At 39.6% G+C, this 9,418-nt stretch overlaps 1 protein-coding gene across 1 annotated transcript in view; it reads left to right on the top strand.

Moving 5' to 3' along the window:
• The window catches only part of ROS1 (ROS proto-oncogene 1, receptor tyrosine kinase), a gene marked incomplete at its 3' end in the record, with an annotated part of 63,460 nt that extends 54,615 nt beyond the window's left edge, over window positions 1–8,845 (top strand). The window contains exons 39-43 of the mRNA XM_029087054.1: window positions 93–222; window positions 1,230–1,327; window positions 1,978–2,181; window positions 3,294–3,428; window positions 8,682–8,845. Of these exons, the coding sequence (XP_028942887.1) occupies window positions 93–222; window positions 1,230–1,327; window positions 1,978–2,181; window positions 3,294–3,428; window positions 8,682–8,845 (731 nt within the window). The remainder of the gene's footprint in view (window positions 1–92; window positions 223–1,229; window positions 1,328–1,977; window positions 2,182–3,293; window positions 3,429–8,681) is intronic.
• Window positions 8,846–9,418: the final 573 nt, after the last annotated feature.

Genomic DNA, 9,418 nt, shown 5'->3' with positions numbered 1-9,418 from the left:
CTCATTCATTGCTTGCAACTATAAGCACTTTATTAGCTACCAACCAGATGGATTTCTCGTATGGAAGCTTACAGCCATTTCCTTCTCTTTAGTAAGTTTGATCACCCCCACATTCTGAAGTTACTTGGCGTGTGCCTGTTAAATGAACCTCAGTACCTTATACTGGAGCTGATGGAAGGAGGGGATCTACTTAGCTATTTACGAGGAGCCAGAAAGCAAAAGGTAAGGCAAAGACCATGAGACTCGTATTTTTAACCTGTAAATGCCCACAGTTTCTCAGTTTTTCTTCCACAAATGCCATGATCACGTCCAGCTATTTTTGTACCTGCAAGGTCTCACCTGGCTTTTCCCTGACACCCTGGGACCTCAATGTAGAGTGCTGACCTTGCATTCAGAGTTGCTGCAAACAAGATTTAATGACATTAGACCACTGACCAAAATTGTGTTTTCAGTTGTGAGAAGTTTGCTGAATTTCTGTGTATGAATACCATGAACAGTCCTTTGAAAAGTGATCATAAATAATGGTGGCCATGTATCTGGTCTCATGGAGGGGGGTTGTCTTTGAACAATGTGCTAGTCATAGTCCAGACATATAAAAAGATACTGTCCCTGGGCTGGTATCCTCATATTCTTTAGAAGGAAAGAGGAGAAAAGAATAAAGAATAAATGTCTTTAATTAAGTATTTTTTTTCTATACTTTGAAAGCAGAATAAAAATATGAATGGTAGGATTGTAGGTCAAAAGAACTCAACACTGAAATTTTATAGCATTATAGCAATTGTCTAGCTCATTTACATGATCAGATCAAATCCACAGTCAGTATTGAATTCTACTGAAATATATACACATGTATTCTACTAGAATAATACATTATGCTGATTAATACAACAGTAAGAAAATCTGGTTTGATAGTGGGAAGAAATTTTCAGGGTCCAATTTCTTCCACTATAGTGAAGAAACAATTCTGAAGGTCCTAGAATATTTTTAGCCCCAAACCAAAGAACAGGATGTGTTCACTTGCTTTGCAGTGCAGTGATTTGACAGTTTATCCTGCCAGAAATTAGCATTCACTCTATTGACATATAGAGATTTTGCAGCTGTGTTTCGCATGCTTTGGAAAAATCCTATACATTACAAATGAGGAAACAATACCATCTTTCATAGGGAGGTAATCATTCTGAGTTTGTAAAGCTGGAAGACATGGCTAACTTCTGTTTTTTTTCTTACAGCTCCAGAGTCCCTTACTGACAATGACTGACCTCTTGGATATATGTTTGGATATATGCAAAGGCTGTGTCTATTTAGAGAAAATGCATTTTATACACAGGTACAGAACTTATTTCCTTAGTCTTCCAAAGTTTACCCACAATATTGGTACTAATTATCTTACCTGGAAAAAAATGCCTAGGAAGATGTCACAATGTAATAGGGAAAGCAAGAGCATGGGAGTAAAATGTAATGTTATACTTTTCTGCTAAAAACCACCTACAGTTCTCTCACAAAATGGTGGGCTACGCTAAGATCTGAGTCCAGGATTCATTGCACCCTAGGCAAGAATCATATCCCGTGCAACAAAGAGAAAGGCAAGTGAGGAGATCTATTTACTGTCTTCATCTGCCTAATGGGTAGCTATAGAAGACACAGAGCCAAACTTTTGTCAGAGATGCACAGGGAAAAGACGAGAAGCAATAGGCACAAGTTACAGCAAGGGAAACTAGAAAACATTGTTCACAAGATGCAGGATCAATCAATGGAACAAGTTGTCCAGAACAACTGGACACAAGACCAGGCTGTGTCATCTCTGGTCCTGAAGAAATGGAAAACTTAACTGGATGAGGCCACAAGCCACTTGATCTGACCTCGAGGTTGCCACTGCTCTGAAGAGGGGTTGAAAGAGATGACATCCAGAGGTATCTTCTGACCTGAGTTATTCAGCAATGCTAACTCCAATACTCTTGTTTCTGGCTTACAAATCAGGGACCTGGCTGCTCGCAACTGCCTTGTGTCTGAGAAGGAATATGAGAGCTCCTCCCGGTTAGTTAAGATTGGTGATTTTGGACTTGCCAGAGACATCTATAAGAATGATTATTACAGGAAGAGAGGAGAAGGCCTACTCCCTGTCAGATGGATGGCTCCTGAAAGTCTCATTGATGGTGTCTTTACAAATCGCTCTGATGTTTGGTGAGTTATAGCAGCCACACAGTTGTGGGAATAATCGTACTAAATCCCACAGCAAGAAAATATTGGTTTACAGGAGCAATGATAAGGTTGTCTATGGCCGTCTTTAATCATTTTTAGGCTAAGGCAGATTTCTTCCTAAGCAGTATTTTCACCACCTAATGAAAAGTTTGGCACCATGAGAGTACCTGCCTGGATATATTTCTTAATGCTTTGAGATCTAGCCTTGGATTCTGCCTGGAAAGAACTAGTGTCAATTAATGAAACAATTTTATACTAGGTCTACAATGTGTTTTTTCCTTGATTGGGCAGTGAATTGACTGCCTGCATCCTGTTCCATTTTGTTTTCCATTAGATTAATTGGCATTTCCTTCCTATATACAAATACTTTCCCCTTACCATTTCACCCTCTTCTGGTGACTATTTTGAAGCCCAAATTTCTTAGCATCATCAGGGGAAGGTCTGTGGAAATTACTTAAAGAATGTATTTGGGTGGGTTTGAGTTTATGATGAAAAAGTAGAGACCCACTGCCAGGAGGCATGGGAAAAAAACAAACCAGATCCATTAAACATGAGATTAACACAGGTTTAGATTTTAGTAGCCCTGGGTACTCAGGGATGGCTACAGCTCACAAATCTTGTCCCAGTCCTCAGCCCCTGCAGCCTATCCATTTGACTGACACTCTTACATTTATCTAAGCAAGCTGTTTAGTGCTCTGTGCCAAACCAAATGGGGTGCTGATTGCTTTGTGAGTGGTGCTTAGAAGAACTTGTTTCTCTCCATTTCCAATGACACCTCTAGAGATTTCTAAACACTTGTTTAACTGAGAACATGCTCAACCAGAGAGTGGTGCCCAGGGAAGCTGTGGGCATGCATTGTCTTCTAAGCTGCATCTCAGTGAGTCTCGGAAAGTGGGTCACTTCTACACATTTATTTTAGCTATTCCAGAGACTGGCTTAAGGATGTATGAATTATTTCACAAAAAAATATTAAAACTTCTTACTCCTAATTGTTGTAACTGAGTCTTATTTGTAGGCTAGAGACATTTTAACTGTTGATAGGGAGATTGTTCATGATCACTATAGTAATTTTTTTTTGTGTGTGTGTTTCTTAGGGCTTTTGGAGTATTAGTGTGGGAAACATTAACTTTGGGTCAACAGCCATATCCAGGTTTCTCCAATACAGAAGTTTTACACCATGTACGATCAGGAGGAAGACTGGAATCTCCAAACAATTGTCCTGATGACCTGTAAGTTAATTTGTTTAAATGTAGTTGATAATATTTATAAGAAGCAAGAAGCTTATTGCCAGGTAGTCATAATTTTGAATACTGCTTATGCCCATTCAGAGTTCAATATCCTCCATGTTTCTTTTCAGATAAACCAGCTAGCACTTGTAGCTGCCAACCCACTACAAATCGTCCAGTAGTGCAGCCTGTGAGTAAGAACTTAAGTGTTGAACTTGAAAGGTGGATATTGGTTATTTAAACAGGATTTCAGAAATAGAAAGTCAGTCTTGGGCATGAGTCTGGTAGTAATGTGATAACAGGCTGAGAGTACCTGATGGCACTAGTTAAAAGTTAAGATGACATTAAGAAATGATTTACTGGTCCCTGTATACCATATGCCTGCGATAGCAAATATAACGGGCTTTCTCATTGGTAGCTGCAGGAATTAGGCTGATATGAAAACATATGTGGAAAATAAACAGTGCTCTCTTTGCAGATCTAGCTCCTACAAAAGCCAGTAAGAAAAGCTGAAGCAGTATAGGAAAAGGGAGGTCTGCACTTCTGGGTAGTCTTTAGTTGAGCTAGATAAACAAAGCTTTCAATTTCCAATTTCCTCTTGAGCACAAAATTCAGGTTTAATTGCAAAATTCTTGCAGGTAAAATAATAAAATGAATACATACAGTGGATCAAACCCATACAGGCCAGAGGTGTATAAGGGAGGAAGTTGAACCTGAACCCTGTGTTCACTCAGTGTTTTCTAATTTGATGTCTCAATTCCTATATCACCCACTCTGCGTAAGCAGTCACAGCAATGCAGCAATGCACTTGACAGCTGGTCCTACAAATGGAAGGAGAGGCTACTTAAAGTGCACAATTCTTACTCCTGGGACTGAGGAAATGGCTTGAGAATAATTCTGTGATTGGCAAGCCCACATCTGTGATAGGTCTTACATCAATTGCCATGCTCTGAGTTCCAGAGAGGGTGATTGTTTATAATTATTTAAGTATAGCTGAAATACCATATTAGTAATAAAAAACCCAGTTCCTCCAAGTGCCAGGCTTTACCACTTGGAGGAACTGAAGAGACTGGGATTTTATTTTAGGAACAGAGTGAAAACTGGAAGTAAGAGAACAAATGAGAGCCCAAAGCAATTTCAGTTTCAATATTTTCTGCTGAAAAAAGTTTCATTGAAAAATTCCTGACAGCTGTCCTGTGAATAAAAAAGCATAGGAGGTAATGTATATCCAGGTACTAATTTGATATTCAAGCTCACACAAAGGCTTGTAAATTGCCTTTAGAATGAGTGACCAGATCTTCAGAAGAATCAAGAAAACTTTGCTTGAAGTAATTCCTAAGGTCCCAGATCTTAAATTTAGCATAACAGGTAGGGCTTAAAGGCTGGTCTGCCTGTTGCAACTTGTAGGATCAGGGACTAATAGTAGTAACTTAGTTTTTGAAAGCCGAGGGGCTGAATGGGCTCTTACAGTCTTGTACCATCTTTTATCTCATTTGGTGAACACTCAGCACCTGCATGCAGCTTCTGTCAGTAGCCTAAATAGCTTTTTGATACTTGGCTAGGTCATTAATGGCATGCTGAGATTCTTGAAATTTGCTTCCCTTCTTGTGGTTTTGAACCTGCATTAGGACATTAGCAGTCAGTAATTGTTTCCTCGGCACTTTGGCTTGCTCATTGTCATTTAACAAAACAAACCATCACTGATAGGAAGAGAGTTCAAAGGCCAAACTACTTCACTGAGAAGTGTTTAGGAATCTGTGGTAGGCTTACACTGCAAGGGCAAGTAAGGCTGACATAGAAACCTTGGGGTGTAAAAGCACTAAGGAAGTGGGATTGGGTTTTTTTGGCAGGGGGGAGAAATTCTTCCCCTTGCCTTCAGAAGATGTAACTCCAGGGAGTAATCACCTGCTTTTCCCCAAAGAAGTGTGGATAGATAAATCTTGGTAATGAATTGTAAAAGGGGCTTGGGGATCTATAAATGAGCCACATTTATTGAAATATGAATTAGGTGTATGAATGGCGCTACTTTTGCAGTCAGAGACCCACATCTGGCACAGCCACCTGGGTATGAGGCTTGTGTGCAAGAGCATACCAAAGTTTGGACTGAATTGAGCTAATTTAACGTAGATCCTGAAAGCCTGTGGATTGTAGTCAGAATCTGTACAAGCACGGTGCCACTTGCTGACTTGAAGCTGCAGCTTCACCAAATGCTCACTCCTATGTAAAGTTACATAACTGAGTTTGATGAAGAAACTTGAGTTTGGTAACTAAGAGGTTTTGCTATTTGGTTCTGGGAACGCCATCCCTGGAGGAATTTGGAGGGTGGAAGAGAAAGGCCTGCTCGGAATGCATCACATGAAAGCAGAGGCTCTTCATTCCAACAAATTACCTCCTTTTCTAGGAAATCTCCACATCAATTGTATTTTCCACCTCATGTGAGAGAAAATTGGTAATGTCCTGTAGCTTCTGTGCACTAAAGCACATTTCAGGAACTTTTCACTTTCAGCCTCCAATATTAGATAATGAATATTAGTTCTTTGGTTTTCTAGGTTCTAGAATGCAGTTCTATTGGACATATGGTGGTTACCTGTTGTCCCACCCAGATAAAACACAGTTGTGAAGTGTAGGTGTGCATCTAGGTGTATAGGCTAGTTCTCAAACCCAACATAAACCCTTGACTGATGTTATGTTTGGATCTGTTATTTTTCATTTCTTCCTGAAAGGATTTCCCTATGGAGTAGGGGAATCCTCTGAGTCTCTTCCTCATAGTGAGGCAATGCACTGTTTGCTGGCCCATGTTTGGGCTCCCAAGAAGATATAGGAATGTGCTCAAGCTGTCTTTCATGTACATCTTGGCATATTAACATGGCTTTCACCCTTTTTGACTGGTCTCTTGTCGATGAATTTCTGGGCTTGAGAAAGCTTATGCCATGTGACTTAAAACTTTGGATGTCACAACATGCCTTGAAAGCTAAACATCATACCATTAATAGCTGTCTGTGCAAAATTTTCAGATATATTCTGAGACAGCATGAAAATATTTGTCATTAGAAACCTAAAGTGTATCTAAATTAAATACTTTGTGAACAATATCAGTTATTTCAGATATTAATATTTTAAGTCAACCAGCAAGTAATTTGATTTAGGAAATAAGAATATGGAATATAAGTAAAATAAGAAAATTCCAGTTCTGAGTGTTTTGGCAGGAATCAATATTCCCACTCAATAACAAAACTCAATGGCTTTATAAATCAGATTGTCCGATAAAAAATTAGTTACCTAAAAAGATAGTGATTGGTCTTTGGAACACAAAAATATTTAGAATCCACATTTGTCATGTTCTGGTTTCATAAATGAACAGAGGATAGATTTAGATTCTACATAAGGAAGAAATTTTTTCCTCTGAGGGTGGTGAGACACTGGAACAGGTTGCCCAGTGAAGTTGTGGATTCCTCATTGTTGGAAGTGTTCAAAGTCAGGTTGGATGGGGCTTTGAGCGGCCTGATCTGGTTGAAGATGTCCCTGTCCATGACAGGGGGGGTTGGACTAGATGATCTTTGAAGGTCCTTTCCAACCCAAACCATTCTATGAGTCTATGACTTGTGTATCATTTCCTGTTTCTTTCTCCCTGTGTTTCTTGCTTTCCATTAGAGGAGCAGTGTACTCAGCTCTTTTACTTCATTGCTACACCTTGCACAAAGCTCTGCTTGTGACAGGCAAAATGCTAACTGGTGGAGCACAGCACCTGAACTCACATTTTTTTCTTGGATATCCTACCAACCAATGTGACCAAAAAGCAGATTGTTTGGCTTCCAGCATCTAAAACTGGCTTTTGAATTAAATGTGACAGATACTTTTCTGCAGCAGAAGGAAAACCAGAGTTATTTCACCTCTTTTTGAGTCCCATTCCATACTTTTCCATCTCTATTCCCAGTGTCATCAATAACCAGTACACCTTTAAGTAAGCAGATGAAGTAATTCAGAGTGTTAGGAAGTGACTACCACTTTTTAAATTCTTAAAATGGGTTTTCAAGATTTCATTGGATCCTTTTAAAAAAATGGAATCACTCTGTCCAGCTCCACAACCACATGATACGGGTCAATGAAAAGTGGTTCTGAAACAATTTTTCTACTCACATTTCTCTAGTGACAATATTTATATTAAAAATATCATTGAAAAATCAGAAGTCAAGAGATTTCTCCCACCTGTCTCCAAGGGTTTTGTAAAATACCCAACTGTGGTGAAGGACAACAGTCTCCTTTTTAAGACGGATAAGCGAGGATCTGAGCAATCCAATTCATTTCACATAACTCAGTAACGCCTGGTATCACATAGCAGCAGGTCTGGGAGGCTGTTTGTCAGGGGAGGATTTGAACTTAGGGCTTAGAGGTGAATACTCTGCATTCCAGTAGCAGCTTCCTGAACTGGCCTTTCACTGGCTGCTCAAACGCTGCTCTCTGGCTTTGAGACTCTAAGACCTCTCTCCACGCCCAACACTTAGCATGTTCAGGTGCTGGCTGTGTTTTGGTTTTCAGCCTGGCTCCCCTTGGCTTTTGTAGGATTTGGTTTTTTGTAGCCTAGACTCACTTTTAGTAAGCAATAAAAATCAGTCCTATCCTTCAGACAAACAGGAGGGGCAGTTTTCCACTGAATGGTAGAGACAGTGTTGTGCAAGGTGGGCTAGGATGCCCACACCCAGGGGAAACTCATACCATTTTTGCCTTTGATGGGAAAACACTCTTATTTGTTTTAGTCTGGTGGCAGATGTCTAAATTAACCCTCTTTTTGCTGGAGGGTTTGCTTTGAACTTCTCCTAAATTTGAGATAGCATGAGTTGAAGAAGGATTAAATAAACTGATAGCTTCAGGTTCATTTCTGGTTTTAGACAACCTATTTTTTTCCATGAGAGAATTACCTCCTTGTCTGCTTTCTTAGAAAATATTAGTGAATTCTTTGGTGAGAGCAGATATTAATGGCAAATGTATATATATTTTTTTTAATTTTATAGCTGTTCCAAATCTCAAAATTATCCATCTTTGAAAAATTAAAAGCATTCAGAGTTAATATTCCTGACAATTGGTCTTTAATCTGCTTTTCCTTCCTTCAGCAGCTGATTATAATCTTTGTACTACATATAAAGTTTTCAGAAGTTAAAAATCTAGGCCAAACGTGCTTCTTGGATGATTCAATGGTAAGTGTTGAGATGAATTATTCTATTATCTTTAATGGTTACATTTTAACTATTTTTTTTCCAGATGTGATTTAATGACAAGGTGCTGGGCCCAGGAACCTCACAACAGACCTACTTTCTCTTATATTCAGAACAAACTGCAAGAGATAAGACACTCTCCACTGTCCCTCATCCACTGCCTTGAAGACAAAGAGGCAACAACTGGAGTCATCAACCAAGCTTTTGAAGGTGAGTCTGGGCCAGCACCTGCTGTCACCATGGCCTCTTCCCGTGAAGAAAGTGGGATTCAGCAGTTCTTTTCATTGCACTTGTAACTGCCTCAAATTCTCTGCCTATAAAATGGGAACAGCAAAGATTTACCTCTCTAATAATGAACTTGTAAAGATTGATTAGGTGCCATTAGGTATGATGCATTAGGTAAAGCACATATAAGATTACCAAGCAAAAAGACCCCTACGAGGTTGCAACTGAGCCTGCCTCACAGAGACATCCAGCTTGCATCTAAATTTTTGATATTTAATGACTCTCTTCCGCTAAAGTAAACGCTTAAGTCCTTGTACAGCCAGGAGAACTTTAGAAGGCTTCTGGGTGGAAATCTGTTCCAGTTTCAAAGACATCTACTCCCTCTCCATCAGCTAAACATGGGAGTTAGGCACTCTACTTCAGGAGTACTGATTCAGTAGTTGCCTGAAAGTAAAGCATAAATCAGGCACCTAAGTAAGGCAGCCTTTATCCTAGCCCAAACTGTCATAGCTCCAGCCAGGAGTCACATCATGCTGGTGCTCTGCACATTGTGAATGA

The sequence above is a fragment of the Antrostomus carolinensis genome, unplaced genomic scaffold, assembly GCF_000700745.2.
Source record: "Antrostomus carolinensis isolate BGI_N321 unplaced genomic scaffold, ASM70074v2 scaffold15239, whole genome shotgun sequence".
NCBI classification, from domain to species: Eukaryota; Metazoa; Chordata; class Aves; order Caprimulgiformes; family Caprimulgidae; genus Antrostomus; species Antrostomus carolinensis.
The sequence above is the reverse complement of the archived record's forward strand: the minus strand, read 5'-3'. Positions and strand labels throughout refer to the sequence as shown.